The 20713-nt window shown below is 35.5% G+C and overlaps 1 protein-coding gene and 2 long non-coding RNA genes across 3 annotated transcripts in view; all 3 read left to right on the forward strand.

The window, feature by feature from the left end:
• The window catches only part of LOC128383510 (basement membrane-specific heparan sulfate proteoglycan core protein-like), a 333871-nt gene that overhangs the window by 139654 nt on the left and 173504 nt on the right, over nt 1-20713 (forward strand). Inside the window, exons 10-14 of the mRNA XM_053343122.1 lie at nt 259-528; nt 690-971; nt 1207-1497; nt 2529-2795; nt 3358-3600. Of these exons, the coding sequence (XP_053199097.1) occupies nt 259-528; nt 690-971; nt 1207-1497; nt 2529-2795; nt 3358-3600 (1353 nt within the window). The remainder of the gene's footprint in view (nt 1-258; nt 529-689; nt 972-1206; nt 1498-2528; nt 2796-3357; nt 3601-20713) is intronic.
• On the forward strand, nt 5092-6301 carry LOC128383967 (uncharacterized). The gene is made up of 4 exons (XR_008324000.1): nt 5092-5152; nt 5639-5701; nt 5929-5994; nt 6110-6301. It is a non-coding gene; the product is annotated as an uncharacterized LOC128383967 (long non-coding RNA).
• On the forward strand, nt 16941-17535 carry LOC128383972 (uncharacterized). The gene is made up of 4 exons (XR_008324006.1): nt 16941-17046; nt 17146-17161; nt 17254-17321; nt 17414-17535. It is a non-coding gene; the product is annotated as an uncharacterized LOC128383972 (long non-coding RNA).

A 20713-nucleotide genomic window follows, 5' to 3' on the forward strand; every position in this document is an offset into this window, starting at 1 on the left:
ACTAAACTATTAGTTTAATAGTGTTACATGTCTATTCTGGCTTTTGAGCCATTTCAAGAATGATTTTACTCTAGTTCTTGTACTCTTAACAATATAATTAAGTACATTTCCCTCCAAGATCAGATAAAATATTAAATAATGACTCATGGTGCAGATCATAGTTATTAAATGAATGTTCTCATTTTCATCAAGTTATTTAAATTGGACTATATCACAGGACAATAATGACCTTTTATGTCTTTGTTCTAAACTGAACAGCAAATAAACCAAAGGCCAAACTGAGAGCTGACAACAGAGATATTCCAGTAGGGGGCAGTGTGACCCTGACCTGCTCTGTGGACTCATCATCATCTGGTTGGAAATACTACTGGAACAAAAGTCCTGGACCCCTGACCACACAAGATGCTGTTTTACAATCAAATGGACAAATAAAGGTCTCACAGGGAGGATCCTACTGGTGCAGAGGAGGGAGAGGAGACCCGGTTTACCGCACAGAGTACAGTGATTCAATCTGGATCAACAATATTGGTGAGTTTGACAATGAGCTTTCTTACACAGTTTAGGGAGAGAAACTGTATTATGTATTCATGATTAGTGATTGAGATTTAGGATAAAAAACATTTTGACTGTTAATGATTTTAACTTTTGTCATTCTTGTATCCTCATTGGTAATTCTTAACCATGAACAGTCTCAAATAAGGCTGTTGTGACTCTGCAACCCAACTGGACTGAGATATATAGAGGAGAGACGATCGTGCTGAGATGTGAGATCCATGAAGGAGACACAGAGTGGGAGTATGAATGGAAGAGTCCCCGTTACACATCTACAAAGAAAAATGAATACATGATTAGCAACGCTTCTTCACAACACAGTGGAAACTACAGGTGTAGAGGCAAAATGAAAAATGAAGGACATAATTCAACAGAGTGGAGTGCTGACATCACATTGACAGTATCTGATAGTAAGTCTGATCTTATTTAATTTTACACTGAAAATATTAAATAAAATACATTTTTGTTAGTACATATTTATGTAGTATATCACTAAGACTATATTACATACTTAGATATAAAATATATTAGGAGAGAATGTAATTCTATAATAGATAAAATAATACTTGTCTTATATAATATATATTTACTGTCTAGAGACTAGAGTTTTATCATATCATGTTTTCATTCTGAGAAAATCACCAACAGATCCACCTGTCCTCACTGTGTCTCCATTATGGCTGAGTCCTGGAGACTCAGTAACTCTGAGCTGTGAGGTTGAACATCCATCTGCAGGATGGAGGTTTTACTGGTATAAGACTGTTCCCAAACTATCAGACAACTCCTACATCTATGAGCTGCTACCTGGTAGCATCAGTGGGACTGAACAGGATTCCTACATCATTCATGGACCGACACACACAGCAGGATATATGTGTAGAGCTGGAAGAGGAGACCCAGTGTATTACACTCAATACAGCAAACCTGGGTTTGTTTGGTCTGGAGGTGAGTTTGTTTGTTTTAGTCTCTTTCTGTCAAGAAGATGGATGGATGGATGGATGGATGTATACATGTGAAAACCCATTCAAGGGAAGCTGTGTCCAAACTTGTGACTAGTAATTTATATAGAGACAATGAACAAACAATAAGGGGGGGAAGGGGAGGTTCTGAAGGACAGAGGTGATGTGGTCATCACAGGTTTGTGTGAGGAGTCGGGCAGCAGAATTAAGGATGTACTGAAGTTTATTGAGAGCTTTGGAGGTGGAACCGTAGATAATACTATTACAGTAGTCTAGACAGGAAGTGATAAAGGCATAAATGAGAGTTACAGCAGCTGAAAAAGAGAGATGGGCGGAGACGGGCAATGTCAAAGGTGGAAGAAAGCAGTTTTGTTTTTTCTGATTTGATGATGTGAAATATCACACCAAGGAAGTGGATGTGATTCTGATTAATTTGTTGTCGGTCAATGAGAAAAGATTTAAAGGTTAGGGCGGTGCCAGTGATGTTGAGGGAGGATTGGAGACGGGAGAGGAGGATGGAGTGGTTGATGGTGTCAAAAGCTGCAGAGAGATCAAGGAGGATGAACTGTCCAGAATCTGAGGAGAGGAGAAGATCATTGGTGACATGTTTAGTGCCAAATCCAGACTGAAAAGTTTCATAGAATGAAGCATCATTTAGTATGAAAAACACTCCTGTATGTTTGAAAGGTGGCAGGTAAACATAGCTTCACAGTGAACAGTTGCTGTAGTTATCTTGGTAGCAAGTTTTCAAGATAGTAAAAATAATCCAAACATCCATAAAACAGCTGAAACCTCTCTGTAGCACACTTCACGTCTCCACTGTCAGTCCATATGCTCTGTATGTTCTTAACACTCAGTTTCACCTAAACACAGCACCTGATGCACCGATTTTATGATTCAGATGTTTTTATTCTCAACAATAAATAGTATTAAAAGTACAAATAAGAGAATTATTTGCATTGTGATCTTTTTAAATGTAATCTCTCTGTTCTTGGTTTTTCATTACATGTTTTTCAGATGTTCATTCAGCAGTGACTCTCAAAGTGAGTCCTGACAGAGTGCAGCACTTCACCTCTGACTCTGTCTCACTGAGCTGTGAAGGAAACTTTACTAAGTGGAGAGTGAGGAGCTTTCCTGAGAATCGCTACAGGTCAGACTGGTATAACTGGAGGTCCATGACTGAATCCACATGCAACATCTACAGTTCACAGCAGAGTGATGCAGTGTACTGGTGTGAGTCTGGATCAGGAGAGTTCAGCAGTGCCGTCAACATCACTATACAGAGTATGTTTTCATTACATATATTTTATTTTCAGCTAGTATTTAAATTATTTTCAACATGGTGTCACTAACTACACTTCCTGTGTAGACAAACAAGTTATATACCTAATCTTTTGATAGACAAAATATGTTATTGTTTTCTTTAAAAAAGAACTTAAATGTTATCAAAATATTATTCCTTGAGATTATATCAAAGAAATACCATCCAATCCATTAGAAAATCAGTTATATATTTATAGAGTCAACAAGAACAAGACCTTTCTTTATTCTTGATTAAATTAAAGTGCTGATTTAGTCAGAGGTGTTTCTGTGACAGTAGCCATCCACTGTTTCTTTCATGTGTACCTGTTAGCTCTAGAGCTAACTAGCCATAGCTATATTTACAGTTATGTAATAAAGCTGAAATGTTGGGTCTTTGTTCAGCTACACTGATTCTGTGAGATTTATTAGTTGTAGAAAAATAAAGGTATATGTGTGATCTCTTCTTATAGTTTTATGTCACCTTGTTCTAAAGGCCACCAGCTGGTCTCTGACTGAAACTTCTTATTCTTTGACTGTTTTACAGAAGCAGATATTATCCTGGTGAGCCCTGTGCATCCTGTGACTGAGGGACAGTCTGTTACTCTTGGCTGCAAACTGAGGACAGGAGGATTACTTTCCAACGTGTTTTTCTATCAAAATGACAAACTTATCCAAAATGATACCAGAAGAGAGCTGAATATCTCTGCAGTGTCAAAGTCAGACGAAGGTTTCTACAAGTGTAAACAATCAGGAAAAGAATCAGCACAGAGTTGGATGTCAGTTCAGGGTGAGTAGGATTAAAACAACTCATACATTTAGTTTTTTATGAACTGTGTTGCTGTCTTTGAAAGAAATGTGGTCAAACATTTAACAGACTTAGAAATTTACATGTATAGTTTCAGCCGATTTCTCATATTAGATTAACTTGTCTTATATTCAATAATTAAACATAAAACAAAATAATAAAAATACAAATGTAAATGAATCTGTCAAATATTGCTTGAAGACCGTGTAAAGTGAATTCAGACATTTTCTTCTAAACACTTTAAATAGGTCATAAATGTATTTCTAAAAAAGGTGTAAAAAGCATTTCAACCATTTAGATTTGAATTGTGGAGCTAGGCTTCACACACTGTGTTTCAAGATTTCTGTGTTGCTGTACTACTACAGTCTACAGTTAGCCAGTTAGCCGCCGAGCTAGCCGCTGAGTTAGTGGCAGAAAGCTCTCAGACCTAGCGTCCATGTTTCTGGTAGAGGTGGTGACTTTGATTGACAGGTGACACTTGGTAGGGGGAGGGGTTTCATCGAACTCGGCAGCCACGCCCACAGCGTTTGGGAGCAGAGAAAGAGGCTGATTTTTACACAACTTTGAAGCCTAATTTCATATATTTGGTGATTTTTTTAATCATTCAAATTTGGCAGGGTGGTTAACAACACACTTTTCTGTAGTATGTCAAACTCAGAACACATATTTATTCTTACTCTACACGGACTTTAAAGATGTTGTAAATTCAGCTTAATGAAATTGTTATAGAAGTTCATTAAATGTATTAATATTTATAATTTATTATTTCTTGCAGCAGTGTCCAGGCCTGAAAATTCTTCATCTCCTGCACCATTAATTGTTGGGCTGGTTTGTGGAGTTGTATTTATTATTCTCCTGATCCTGTTGTATCTCTACAGACGATCCAAAGGTGAGACTTTTTACTGCTGGTGTTAAATGTTTTATGTTTTAATTAATAACATACACATGATGTCATATAATGTGAAATATCAGAACTTATAAAACAACCATATCTAACATCAAGTATCTTTTTCACAGGTTCTCTCTTCATCAGGTTGGTATAAAACCATTTTATCTTATTTATAGCGTAACAACAGTATCTTCAATGTTCCTCATTAAATTTGATGTATTTTCTAAATGATTTAGGCCAATCCAGTCTGAGAGCACCAATCAGAATGAAACTCAACGTAATGAAAACTCCTCTTCTCTTCATGGTCAGTCTGTTGATTGATAGCTATCAGAAATGGTCAATTACATATTTTAAGGGGACTGACTACAAATAATTGATACAAAATCCAGTAACTAAAGAATGTGTATATTTCAGATGCAGATGAATCCCAGAATATCACATATTCTTCGATTGAGCTTAAAAACGTTGCTAAGAAGGGTGAGTAACTCAAATAAACAGTTTAGAGATGTTTTTTGTCTGCAGGCAAACTAAACAAAAATTAAAAAAAACTTTTTTTTTCTTGCATTTCTTTCATCATCTTAACAGGAAAGCGTCAAACAGTGGAGAGCCCTGTTTACGCTGAGGTGAAGACAGGATCTGCTGCAGGTACATTCACACATTTATGTTTTTATTGAAAATGTGTCACATAATTAATTATTAATTACACAGTTTGTAATTGTGAGTCAGAATGTAGTTCAAATAATTTATAACATCTCTGGTACTACTTTGAGTTTTGAGGCAGATATTGTGAAATCTTACTCACATACAGGAACCTTTAGACTCTCAAATGAGCTGTTTCATTTACATTAGGTAGTTATTTTATGTCCTGGTGTGTCAGTTGTTTCTTATAAACTGATTTGACTCAGACCAAACTTTCAAGGATGAGTGTTTACAGTACTCAAAAGTACTCCTTTATTTAAATAAATAAATACACAGAAACTGAGGTTTAACTGACAACAGATTTGTGTGGATTTAGATTTTCCTTTTATACATTTTAAATTTTGCTACTACAAAAAAAAAAGGATCCCAAATAAATTGTTTCTGCATGTGTCTGCTGAACAAACAAATCCTGAGATCTGGTTTCTGTTTTAGATGACGGTCTAACGTATGCTCAGGTTAACCATGACGTTAAAGGCAAAGCCAAGAAACACAAAGGTAGGTAAAGTCTACACTCACCATCATGTTGGTCTCAGACTCAGTGTCATGTATGTAATGTCCTGTAAGTGCTTGTAATTACAACTTTGTCACTGAATATCTTGTGTTTGAATGTGTGTTTATTTATATTATGCGTGTATGCAGTGCTGAAGAACAGTATTTATACATCAGTGTGTTACTGTAAAAAGTGCATTACTGACATAAGTTTAATCTTCTCTCCATTTAAGGAAAATCAGCTCCTGCAGCAACTGATGAAGCTGTTTATTCTGAAGTTAAACCAGGAACAGCTCATGGTAATAATTTTGTCATGTTATGTTCAGACTGTAATAATTAATCATACTGATAATTAAATGGATTACATGTCATAATAACATTTTAACATCTATCTTTTTTGTGATTGTCTTTCAGGTGTGTAAAGACAGCTGTGTGGACAAGGCCAAATAAATATGGTTAACAGCATTTTATAACCATTGTGTGCATCTCTGCTATCCAAATATCAGCCATGCTCAATGCTTCGTACAGTTAATATAATAAGATTATATGAAATAAATACATCATGTGGATTTAATACTTTGTTTTTTAGCAGAAAGCACAAAACTACTGAGGTTTATGTAGTATTTATGAACTGTATTATTATTTTATTTGTAGTTATTTTGTTTGTAAAAGTTTGATTACAGCTATTTCAAAAAGCAGCAGGAGGTATCAGTTTGAAATGTGTAAATGATATTAACCAGGTGATACTGCAGCTTTAAACTCATATACATATATATTTTCTGCATTATATATTTTCATACATATTTTTCAGTGTTAGATGAAAAAGCTTCAGGATGGACGTCAACAGTTACTTTTGTATTTGTAATAAACTGCTATGTTATTATGTTTCTGTTATTATACTGGAAAGTTTTCATGAATTTAGTGTTATACGTGCTTTTGTTTTTTACATATCAATAAACTTTTTAAAGCATTAAATAATCAGTGCTGTTTTAATTTCTTTTTATATTTAGATAATATATATTTAATATATTTATATAATTGAGTGAGCTAGAATTTAGTATTTTTAATTATTAAATTTGAAGCTCTAGGAACATCTGGGGGAACAAAACATTTAGCTTTTTTCTCCTGATCTTAAGAAATGTTGCAATCCAATAACGCACTTAAGGTTGTTACTCATTCTCTATCCACAAATCAATTTATATTACAAAACAAGATAACTCAGTTGTGATTTTATTTAACAATTAATGACAAAGGTGTAGAGATGAATATCAGGTGATTTCGTTCCAGGGGGAGTTGTGGGAGCGAGAGAGGGGGGCTGTGCAATTAAATAGAAAGGCATTGAATACTACTACTACTAACAACAACAACAACAATAATAACAATGATAATAAATATGTAAAAAAAATAAAAATAAGCAAAAGTCTAAATAATAAACAATAAGTAAATAAGAACAATGTAAAACCACTAAAACAGTTTAATATAAGCATGCAAAGGGGTAAGGTAGGGTGGGCTATTTTAATAATTCAGAAAGGTGCTCAACCCAAAAGCACAAATTCAGTTGCGAATCAAGTGTCCAAATAAAAATATATTTAAGTCAGACAAAAAATAAACCAGGCGTCAAACTAAAGCAACTAAACTGAGAGAGGGAGGGAAGTCTAAAACAACCTCTAAACACTGTGAATACTAAGGCTGAACAGAGAGGATGAGAGTAACGGGGAGTATATGTGAAAAAGGGCTGTAAGGGGTCACTGATGAGGATGATGAGGATGATGAAGGCTAGCTGGTAACTCAGGGAAGGAGAATTAATAATGATAAATGAACAGGGAGAACAACCAGAAACAGTGCTGAGCAGAAGACTCTGTGACAGAAGAGGAATCTAACAGGGAGTTTATGTGAAAAAGGGCTGTAAAAAAAGGGAGGATGATGAGGATGATGAAGGCCAGTCGGAAACTCAGGGGAGGAGAATGAGGTGACAGCAGGGCAGAGGGTGGCAGGAGAATTAATAATAGTAAATGAACAGGGAGAACAACCGGAAACAGTGCAGAGCAGACGACCCTGTGACAGCTATACTAACATGTTTTGCATTTTTAAATATTGCGTGGCAGAAACATTACAGCATGGTTCCTCTTTCATCGTCTTCTCTTAACGTAACTACTTCATTTGCTTTATTAACCTTCCTGTTTGTCTGTTTTGACTGTTCCTTCTTTCCTTCCTTCCTTCCATCTGTGCTTCTCTCATTCTTTCTTTCTTTCCTTCTTCTCTCTTTCTTCCCTTCCTCCATCCCCCTTTCTTCCTTCCTTCTTTCCTTCCTTACTTCTTTCCTGCGTCCTTCCTTTCTTCCTTCTTTCCTCTGTCCTTCTTTCCTTCCTTCCTCCCTCCCTCCTACCTTCTTTACTGCGTCCTTCCTTCTTTCCTCTGTCCTTCTTTCCTTCCTTCCTCTCTCCCTCCTACCTTCTTTCCTCCCTCCCTCCCTCCCTCCTCCCTTCCTTCCTTATTTACTTCTTTCCTCCCTTCCTTATTTCCTTTCCTCCCTTCCTTCCGTCCTCCATCCCCCTTTCTTCCTTCTGTCGTTCCTTCCTTTCTCTTTCCTTTCTTCCTTCCTCCCTCCCTTCCTTGAATCGAACACAACAGGAGGGTTAAACATGAGGCCATTTTCGCTCTTGCACTGTTTCAAATGACTTCAGTTGTTTTTCACATAAGTTTACGTTAGACAGCTCTCCAGTCCAGTCGATCATTTGGGTCGTTATTGGAATTGCATTAACTGTTAGGGTTAGGGTGTTTTTGCTGTGTTGCTACACAAAGTCAAAGGGTGAGACCTTTTAATCAGTGATATTAGATTTATTATTATATACATATATTATATACACTATTAATTATTATTCATGTTCAATGATCCTAAAGTCATGAAATAGAGCAGTGGTTTCATTTGCTTTACGTTTGTCTTTTAAACAGATCTATGTGGTTGTAGGCTGATATAAGACTCTCTTCTCTTCAACTTAGCAGCAATGAACTGTATCTTTAATTCATTCATTTTCTCTTTTTACTACACATTTTAACATCATGTTTCAGGCACACTGAGTCTCCACCAGCCAACCAGGATGAAACCCAACAGCAAGTATGTTCCTCTCTTCTCCATGGTCAGTCTTCCACCTAATCTTGTTTCCTTTCACAACCAGTTATAACACTTTCACTTTTTTAAAAGAAAATAGTAAAAGACAAAGAGTTATCATAAATAATTTAGTCCACAAACATCCATTTCTATGACCTTGTCTCATCTCTGACCAGTTGGTGGCGCCACATGAATTTGATTTCAGTTCCTGCTCAGTGTGCCATATGTAATGAATGTTTAATGTGTTTAAAAAGTTTTTGTGGATTATTTTCAAACATGTAGAATAGTTTTTCTTCCATTTGCACACAAAACTATTGAATTCCTAAGTTACTCACGCTCAGTTATGTATTTTAACTTTTATTTAAGGTAAATGTCAATAAATATTCACTTTTAAACTCATCTGGTTTGAGCTTTCCTAAAGGTTGTAAAGGTCTAATAATCAGTAGCAGAATATTCTAGAGGTGGTCATTGCACTGCCTGCACATATTTACTGTTTCTGTTTTACCTTTTGGGTTGCATGTGAACTGGCCATCACTTCAAAGTTAATAGGAAACCAATGTGTGTTGCAGGCAGAGCACATAACACCTCTGCAGAAACACAGCACAGACCCTAACCTCAACTCTTCACACATTCAGATCAGATAGTTACTTGCAGTTGCACATAGATACATTATTTTAGCTCAAATCAACTCAGTGTATAGTTTAATATAGCAAATCTTGAACATTTGTTTTAGTCATCTGTCATCTCAGATCACACTTCATGTTAAATTTAACACGTCAGATTAGAGTTTGATAGACCATAAGAGGAAACGGACGTTATTTTTCTCTTTATAGTGATGGCTGGTTGTTTCCTTCGATGCTTTAGCTGCTTCTTGGCATACAGTGCTTTGGTGCTGCTTGGCGTCTTCTTTCATGGTAAGTACACCTCTGCACCGTATACTTATACAGTTTTATGAGAGATATTTGGTCACCAAACACACTCTGACATGATCTTAGAATTGCACAAGTAAAGTACGTAGGGTCAACATTGCACTATTTCCTGCATGTTTGATGAGGAAGACACTTGCACTCTTTGTATCTTGTGTATTTATAATTGCAGGAAAGCTATTTTTTATTTATTTATTAGTGTTTTAAAGTGTTGTTCCAATGCATTGCCCTCTGTAAAGCATAGCCTCTGTATCTAACTTACTTTACCCCGACGAGCTGTAGTTTTAGTTGTTACTTTTTGTCACACCTCAACAATGATGTATTATTTTGAAGCTCAGTTTTATTCTCTGTAACCAGGATGCAACTTATAAAAGAATGATGTGGAGACTTAAAAACCTCCAGTGCACATACTCAGATAACGGACATTACAGTGAAGTAGGAGACATCTTGTGCCCAGTAGTTCAACTTCTGAAAGAAATAATAATTGCACATTTATCGAATCTTGTAATTTAAGGATTTTAATGAAGTAATTGAAGTTTTTCATTAAAAAAGGTATGTTAGACACATACAACAGTATTCTTTGAGTCTCACAACATGCTGCTCATCATTTTATGAATGTAATGTAATGATTTTAAGCTATGTCACATCATGTATGCCATGAATGTAATGCTATGCTACTTCTACTTTATGTTGCATTTCATCAATGTGTACTGTTACACTTTGCATACCAGGCATACTGACTGTGGTTTTAGGTTATTAGATAGTGTTTTGCTCTTACTCTATGAACATGTAAGATCGTCAGACACAAGATTAAGAAACAAATGTTCAATAACCATTCAGACAGATTATACTCACTCTGTTGTTCGCTCATGTGTTTCAGATGTGGAGGCTTCCAGTTGTGATCGTATCATCAATAAAAAAGTTGGCGACACTGTGGAGCTTTCATCAGGCTTACCAACTGAAGGGGTCACCGTCACCTCAGCAACTTGGAAATATAACAATACAAAAGTAGCAGACATGGATATAGGTGTAATTAAACATCCTCAGTATCTAGGCAGAGTAGAGTTAAACAAAGATTCCAGTTTAACAGTGAGAGGACTGAAGACTCAAGATTCTGGTGTTTACAGTTTTGCCTCAACAGTGAATGATAAGCAAAGGCCCACAGTCTTCATCACTCTGCAGGTTCATGGTAAGTTGCTTCTGTTTCTGTCAATCAAGCGTCCTAATAAGTTTTACCTATTTACAATAGACTATTATTCATTCAGTGCTTTCTTCAACTGACATTTTTGTAGTGTTGACTCATAAATGAAAAGTACACCAGAGTCTCAACAAGTGCTGTTAACTTTGGAGGCAATAGTAAATAACAAAACGTAGTTCAGGAACAACTTCCCACCGTGTACAGTGCAGTAGCCATTTTGGAAAAAGTATTTCACTCTACTCTACTGCGTATCACCGTCCTTACAGCACTACAGTGCCGCCTTGTGGTATAAAATAGCAATTACATAAATGAAGAAAAACAACAATTTTGATGTTTTTATGACTTGTTTTAAAACTAGAAACCTGCAAAAGGGTCTCTATATATGTAACATGCGATATGATGGCTATATACTGGATATCATGCTATAATATTGAGACTAAAGCTGCACATCCCAGACAAAAAGTCAGCACATTCACTACTTAATGATCCATGTAGGAAAAATGGATGTAGAAGTGATATTGTTTGTGTATTGCAGAGGAAAGCTTGTTAGTTGTTGCCTTTAGCATCTTTGGTCTAAGGCTTAAACATTTATTTGAGCACTTTATGATCATTTTATTTATCCAGATTTGTGATTTTTGGGAGCTTTGGGAGCTTTGAGAGCACATTATAGAGGCCAAACACAGTTTTCCCAGGTACACAGGATTTAAGGGGATTCTGTCAAACAAGTTCTGCTTTACATGCATTTGTTTGTGTTTTATATGCCCACGAATAATGTCTAATAATCTCCTATTTTCTCTCTCTCTCTACAGCCTCATCAGAGATCATAACGCAGCAGCCTTCCCTGACTGTGAATTCCACCTGGGATGCTTTAAATGAATCCTGTACAGTTTTGGGAGAGTGCAGAGCAGCGTCTGATACAAAGGTCTCCTACAAATGGACCGTAAGGGGCCAAACTCACAGCGGCTCCAGGCTGCAGTACAATATCCAGCCAGAGGATGGAGACATCAAATTCACCTGCACGATTTTCAATACTGTCAGTGAAACATCTGCATCCAAAACAGTGAAGTGCAGCGACGATACTTCCTCAGATCAGGATAAAGAAGGTATGTGCACAGAAATGAATGTTGATCTTCTGACAGTGTTTTTAATAATAATGTTTTCATGAGTCACAATTGATAACGTGATAAAGAAGATAAACAGGTGCAGGAGTTATGGTGAGCTATTATGGCAGATCAATTATTTTATGTTTATATTATTATTTTTTTTAAATTTATTTTTTCATTTTACGATCATTATTTTAACTTCACTTGCTGCTTTTATTTTTCGCCAGTTTAGGAAATTATTATGTAAATAAAGTTTACCGATATATACCTATAATTTGATATTGCAGTGTTCAGCTCTTTCTGTCTTCTTTGGTTGATTGCTGGGCTTCTTATTGGGATTTCATCGACTGTTCTCCTGATGTTCTTGCTGCGTTGCTACACAAAGTCAAAGGGTGAGACCTTTTCTTGGTGATATTGGATGCATAACAATATTATTATTCTGAAATCATGAAATAGAGCAGTGGTTTAATTTGCCTTTGTCTTTTTCACAGATCTTTGTGGTCACAGGTTGGTATGAGACTCTCTTATCTTCAACTTAGCAGCAATAAACTGTATCTTGTGTCTCTGTGTTTACTGCTTTTTACTTTTTTGTGTTTCAGGCAAACTGAGTCTCCACCAGCCAACCAGGATGAAACCCAACAGCAAGTATATTCCTCTCTTCTCCATGGTCAGTCTTCCATCTAATCTTGTTTCCTCTCACAACCAATTATAAAACTTTCACCTTTTTTAAAAGAACCTTGTCTCATCTCTGACCTGCAGCTGATGGTTCTGTCTATAAATCAGTCAGAGGCTCTGAGGACGCTGGAAAAAGTACAGTATGAATTTTGATCAACGCAGATTAACGTCCATAAAGAAAAGTCTATCAACAAAAGAAGAGAAGCACAGATGACAGCATGAAAAACAACATTTAAACTGAGACAATGTTTTCAGCATTTAAAGAACTTTGAAGTTGGAATAGTTAGAAATCTTGCACCATGGTGATTGTCTAACCCTTTTAAATGTTTTATATCTTAAAGCTTAATCCTTCATAAACTGCAAGACACGCTTTTCTTAGTTTTTTGTTCTTTGTTAAAGCTGTCTGGTTTTGTTTTTTTTCTGTTTGTTTACTTATAGTGATATAGTGATGTATGTTCACCATATCAGCCACTTGATGCCGCCAAGTGAATTTGATCTCAGTTACTGTTCAGTGAGCCATGTGTAATGAATGTTTCATGTGTTTAACTGTATAAAGGGATTATTTTGTGGATAATTTTCAAACATGTAGAATAGTTTTTCCTCCATTTGCACAAAAAACTCTTGAATTCCTAAATTACTCATGGTCAGTTATGTATTTTAACTTTTATTTAAGGTAAATGTCAATAAATATTCACTTTTAAACTCATCTGGTTTGAGCTTTCCTAAAGGTTGTAAAGGTCTAATAATCAGTAGTAGAATATTCTAGAGGTGGTCATTGCACTGCCTGCACATCTTTACTGTTTCTGTTTCCCCTTTTGGGTTGCATGTGAACTGGCCATCACTTCAAAGTTAATAGGAAACCAATGTGTGTTGCAAGCAGAGCACAGACCACCTCTGCAGAAACACAGCACAGATCCTAACCTCAACTCTTCACACATTCAGATCAGATATTTACTTGCAGTTGCACATAGATACATTATTTTAGCTCAAATCAACTCAGTGTATAGTTTAATATAGCAAATCTTGAACATTTGTTTTAGTCATCTGGTAGCTGGCTGTAATTTTTACAATGATTTAATTATCTCTAATAATTCAATTCAATATTTTAATCTCAGACCAGATCACACTTCATGTTAAATTTAACACGTCACATTAGAGTTTGATAGACCATAAGAGGAAACGGACGTTATTTCTCTCTTTATAGTGATGGCTGGTTGTTTCCTTCGATGCTTTAGCTGCTTCTTGGCATCCAGTGCTTTGGTGCTGCTTGGGCTCTTCTTTCATGGTAAGTACACCTCTGCACCGTATACTTATACAGTTTTATGAGAGATATTTTGTCACCAAACACACTCTGACATGATCTTAGAATTGCACAAGTAAAGTACGTAGGGCCAACATTGCACTATTTCCTGCATGTTTGATGAGGAAGACACTTGCACTCTTTGTATCTTGTGTATTTATAATTGCAGGAAAGCTATTTTTTATTTATTTATTAGTGTTTTAAAGTGTTGTTCTAATGCATTGCCCTCTGTAAAGCATAGCCTCTGTGTCTAACTTACCTTACCCCGAAAAGCTGTAGTTTTAGTTGTTACTTTTTGTCACACCTCAACAATGATGTATTATTTTGAAGCTCAGTTTTATTCTCTGTAACCAGGATGCAACTTATAAAAGAATGATGTGGAGACTTAAAAACCTCCAGTACACATACTCAGAGAATGGACATTACAGTGAAGTAGGAGACATCTTGTGCCCAGTAGTTAAACTTCTGAAAGGAATAATATTTGCACATTTATTAAATCTTGTAATTTAAGAATTGTAATGAAGTACTTGGACTGTTTTTCTTCAAAAAAGGTATGTTAGACACATACAACAGTATTCTTCATGTCTAACAACATGCTGCTCATTATTTCTTTAATGTAATGTTGTCATGCAATGTAATCATTTTAAGATATGTCACATCATGTATGTCATGAATGTAATGCTATGCTACTTCTACTTTATGTTGTTTTACATCAACGTGTACTGTTACACTTTGCATACCAGGCATATACTGACTGTGGATTTAGGTAATTAGAACATTTTTTGCTCGTTCTCTATGAACATTTAAGATCATCGGACACAAGGTTAAGAAAAAAATGTTCAATAACCTTTCAGACAGATTATACTCACTCTGTTGTTCGCTCATGTGTTTCAGATGTGGAGGCTTCCAGTTGTGATCGTATCATCCATAAAAACGTTGGAGACACTGTGGAGCTTTCATCAAGTTTACCAACTGAAGGGGTCACCGTCACCTTAGCAACTTGGAAATATAACAATACAAAAGTAGCAGACTTGGATATAGGTGTAACTAAACATCCTCAGTTTAAAGGCAGAGTAGAGTTAAACAAAGATTCCAGTTTAACAGTGAGAGGACTGAAGATTCAGGATTCTGGTGTTTACAGTTTTGCCTCAACAGTGAATGATAAGCTAAGGCCCACAGTCTTAATCTGTCTGCAGGTTCATGGTAAGCTGCTTCTGTTTCTGTCAATCAAGTGTCCTAATACGTTTTACCTATTTACAATAGATGTGTGTATTATTCATTCATAAATGTCATTCTGCAAGTGTCCCAAAAGTCTATTAGCATTATGAGTGTTGCTAGCAGATTTTTCAAAAAAGTTTTCTTCAATTGACTTTGTGATGTTTTTATCACTTTTTTAAAATCTAGAAGCCTGTAAAAGGGTCTTTATATACGTATGTAACATGTAATATGCTGGCTATATACTGGATATCATGCTAAAATATTGAGACTAAAGCTGCACATCCGAGACAAAAAGTCAGCACCTTCACTACTTAATGATCCATGTAGGAGAAATGGACGTAGAAGTGACATTGTTTGTGTTTTGCAGAGGAAAGCTTCTTGGTCCTTGTATTACATTACTGTATCATTAGGCAAGGCAAGGCAGTTTTATCTATATAGCGCATTTACACTATGGCAACTCAACGTGCTTTACATAAAACAGAAAAACATGTAATTTGAGAAACATTAAAACACCCCCCCCCCCCCCCCAAACACACACACACACTAATAATATAAACTAAGTACAGAAAAATAAAAAGAGAGAAATAAAATGCTAGAATAGAGCATTAAATATAAGATTGCAGCATAAAATAAGGATTTGCTTTTAAATCATAAATAAATTGAAATGTTAGTAAAATATTCATCATCCTTTTAATTTCCGTGATGTTATCACCAGACATGCACCAAGTCAGGAACATGGAACAAAATAAATAAATAAATTGTGCTCATTTATCATTTCTTTAAGAGCCAAATAACATTGTGATTGCCTTTAGCATCTTTGATCTAAGGCTTAAAAAATTATTTGAGCACTTTATGATCATTTTATTTATTCAGATTTGTGATTTTTTGGAGCTTTGAGAGCACATTATAAAGGCCGAACACAGTTTCCCTACATATACAGGATTTAAGGGGATTCTGTCAAACAAGTTCTGCTTTACATGCATTTGTTGGTTGTATCTGCATATGAATAATGTCTAATAATCTCCTATTTTCTCTCTCTAAATATATATATAGCACCATTAGAAATCATAACGCAGCAGCCTTCCCTGACTGTAAATTCCACTTGGCATGCTTTGAATGAATCCTGTACAGTTTTGGGAGAGTGCAGAGCAGCTTCTGACACAAAGGTCTCCTACAACTGGACCGTAAGGGGCCAAACTCACAGCGGCTCCAGGCTACATTACAATATCAAGCCAGAGGATGGAGACATCGAATTCATATGCACGATTTTCAACTTTGTCAGTAATACATCTGCATCTAAAACTGTGAAGTGCAGCGACGGTACTTCCACAGGTCAGGATAAAGAAGTTATGTGCACATGAAATGAATGTTGATCTTCTGACAGTGTTTTTAATAATAATGTTTTCATGAGTCACAATTGATAACGTGATAAAGAAGATAAAGAGGTACAGGAGTTATGGTGAGCCATTATGGCATATCAATAATTTGATTTATCTATCTGTAATTATATTCAAGATATCCTCAAATGCATTTTGACAAATCACATTGCAATCGGAAAGATAATTTAAGATTTCTGTAATTAAAATCACCAAAATATTATATTATCAATAGTACAATCATTATTTTAACTTCACTTGCTGCTTTTATTTTTTGCCAGTTTAGGAAATTATTATGTAAATAAAGTTTACCGATATATACCTATAATTTGATATTGCAGTGTTCAGCTCTTTCTGTCTTCTTTGGTTGATTGCTGGGCTTCTTATTGGGATTTCATCGACTGTTCTCCTGATGTTCTTGCTGCGTTGCTACACAAAGTCAAAGGGTGAGACCTTTTCTTGGTGATATTGGATGCATAACAATATTATTATTCTGAAATCATGAAATAGAGCAGTGGTTTAATTTGCCTTTGTCTTTTTCACAGATCTTTGTGGTCACAGGTTGGTATGAGACTCTCTTATCTTCAACTTAGCAGCAATAAATTGTATCTTGTGTCTCTGTGTTTACTGCTTTTTATTTTTTTGTGTTTCAGGCACACTGAGTCTCCACCAGCCAACCAGGATGAAACCCAACAGCAAGTATATTCCTCTCTTCTCCATGGTCAGTCTTCCATCTAATCTTGTTTCCTCTCACAACCAGTTATAACACTTTCACCTTTTTTAAAAGAACCTTGTCTCATCTCTGACCTGCAGATGATGGTTCTATCTATGAATCAGTCGGAGGCTCTGAAGACGCTGGAAAAAGTACAGTATGAATTTTGATCAACGCAGATTAACGTCCATAAAGAAAAGTCTATCAACAAAAGAAGAGAAGCACAGATCACAGCATGAAAAACAACATTTAAACTGAGACAATGTTTTCAGCATTTAAAGAACTTTGAAGTTGGAATAGTTAGAAATCTTGCACCATGGTGATTGTCTAACCCTTTTAAATGTTTTACATCTTAAAGCTTAATCCTTCATAAACTGCAAGAGACGCTTTTCTTAGTTTTTTGTTCTTTGTTAAAGCTGTCTGGTTTTGTTTTTTTTCTGTTTGTTTGTTTGTTTGTTTGTTACTTACAGTGATATAGTGATGTATGTTCACCATATCAGCCACTTGGTGGCTCCACGTGAATTTGATTTCAGTTCCTGCCCAATGTGCCATGTGTAATGAATGTTTAATGTGTTTAACTGTATAAAAGGTTTTTGTGGAATAGTTTTTCCTCCATTTGCACAAAAAACTGTTGAATTCCTAAATTACTCATGCTCAGCTATGTATTTGAACTTTTATTTAAGGTAAATCACAAGAAACGTTACAACATTAGCATTTAACCATTATACCTTTACTGTTACAGTTAATTAAGAATAAATATTACTAAACATAAATACAATACATATAATTTATTAATAAAATATAACAAAACAAACAATACCTTCTTCCCATTATAACAGACGAAACACTCAATTTCCTGTTTTGCTAAGAAAGCCTTCAAAATAAAAGCTCCAAAACAAAAAAAGTTGATGAGAGAACTGAAGGAAAAATAAGGTTTTGAAATTATTATTGACAGACCATCATTCGAGTAATTTACAGCTGGAATTGCATCGACTGTTCTACTGCTGGTCTTTCTGCATTGAGGCCTTTTATACGGTGGCCCTGAAGGGCAAACGACACCAACAAAAAGGAAAACACAACGACAAAAAGAAAAACACAACGACATTAACAAAAACACAACGACAAAAAGGAAAACACAACGACAAAAAGGAAAACACAACGACAAAAAGAAAAACACAACGACATTAACAAAAACACAACGACAAAAAGGAAAACACAACGACATTAACAAAAACACAACGACAAAAAGTAAAACACAACGACATTAACAAAAACACAACGACATTAACAAAAACACAACGACAAAAAGGAAAACACAACGACAAAAAGTAAAACACAACGACATTAACAAAAACACAACGACAAAAAGGAAAACACAACGACATTAACAAAAACACAACGACAAAAAGTAAAACACAACGACATTAACAAAAACACAACGACAAAAAGGAAAACACAACGACATTAACAAAAACACAACGACAAAAAGGAAAACACAACGACAAAAAGGAAAACACAACGACATTAACAAAAACACAACGACAAAAAGGAAAACACAACGACAAAAAGGAAAACACAATGACAAGGAAAACACAAAGACAAGAAGAAAAACACAACGACAAAAAGGAAAACACAACGACATTAACAAAAACGCAACGACAAAAAGGAAAACACAACGACAAAAAGGAAAACACAATGACAAGGAAAACACAAAGACAAGAAGAAAAACACAACGACAAAAAGGAAAACACAACGACATTAACAAAAACACAACGACAAAAAGGAAAACACAACGACAAGAAGGAAAACACAACGACAAGAAGGAAAACACAACGACAAGAAGAAAAACCTTTTTGTCGTTGTGTTTTTGTTAATGTCGTTGTGTTTTCCTTTTTGTCGTTGTGTTTTCCTTTTTGTCGTTGTGTTTTCCTTTTTGTCGTTGTGTTTTTGTTAATGTCGTTGTGTTTTCCCTTTTGTCGTTGTGTTTTCCTTTTTGTCGTTGTGTTTTCCTTTTTGTCGTTGTGTTTTTGTTAATGTCGTTGTGTTTTCCTTTTTGTCGTTGTGTTTTTGTTAATGTCGTTGTGTTTTTCTTTTTGTCGTTGTGTTTTTGTTAATGTCGTTGTGTTTTCCTTTCTGTCGTTGTGTTTTTGTTAATGTCGTTGTGTTTTCCCTTTTGTCGTTGTGTTTTCCTTTTTGTCGTTGTGTTTTCCTTTTTGTCGTTGTGTTTTTGTTAATGTCGTTGTGTTTTTGTTAATGTCGTTGTGTTTTACTTTTTGTCGTTGTGTTTTCCTTTTTGTTGGTGTCGTTTGCCCTTCAGGGCCACCGTACTTTTATCAGTGATATTAGATCTGTAACACTATTATTGATAATCACTAAATGATTCTCAAGTCATGAAAGTTAGCAGTGGTTTAATTTGCCTTATGTTTGTCTTTTAAACAGATCTATGTGGTTGTAGGCTGATATAAGTCTTGCTTCTCTTCAACTTAGCAGCAGCAATAAACTGTATCTTTAATTCATGAATCTTCTCTTTTTACTACACATTTTAACATCATGTTTCAGGCACACTGAGTCTCTACCAGCCAACCATCTTCTCACAGCTTGATCTTTTACAGTTTTATAAGCTGCAAGAGATACTCTTTGAAACCTGTTGGTATCCCCCCCCCCCCCCCCCCCCTTTTTTACAGTGACATAGTTTTCCCATGCCTGTATGTTCACCATATCAGACACTTGGTGGAGCCCTGTGAACTTGATTTTAGTTACTGCCTAATGTTCCATGTGCAATGAATATTTAATGCGTTTTCTATGGATATGTTTTATTGAATGATAAGGTAAATGTCTGTAAGCATAATAATTATATCAATGTAATTGTATGTCAACTGAACTATGCACTTTTAAAACTCATCTGGTTTGAGCGGTAGTGAAGGGTCAGGGTGGCGTTAAGCTTGCTCTTGTTCTGTGTTGGTTCTTTTATTTTAATAACTCACTGCCCACTGTCATTTTGACTGTCGTATCACTTCTCCTTTCAAAGGAACTGACAGTAACCCTGATACCATGACACTTCAGGGATTCACTGAGGATTTTCCTAAAAGTTTCACTGGTCGTTTATTCCTGACAACTTTAAAAAGGGACAACTTTAAAATAGAAATGATCTTCCTGGAAAAGTCAAGTCAATTTATTTATAGAGTACAACAGACGCAGACCAAAGTGCTTTACAGAGAGATTAAAATTTGATTGATGGTTAGAATCAAAATCAAATGATCAGTCATAAATTAAGACTGATAAAACACAAACAGCAGTGCACACACAACAAGTAAATATAAACACACAAGCATGAATGTGTTCAGAAATGACTTCATGACGATAACTGGGAGGCAAAGGAGAAGAACGGGGTCTTTAGACAG

Source organism: Scomber japonicus, chromosome 22, assembly GCF_027409825.1.
Source record: "Scomber japonicus isolate fScoJap1 chromosome 22, fScoJap1.pri, whole genome shotgun sequence".
NCBI lineage: Eukaryota > Metazoa > Chordata > Actinopteri > Scombriformes > Scombridae > Scomber > Scomber japonicus.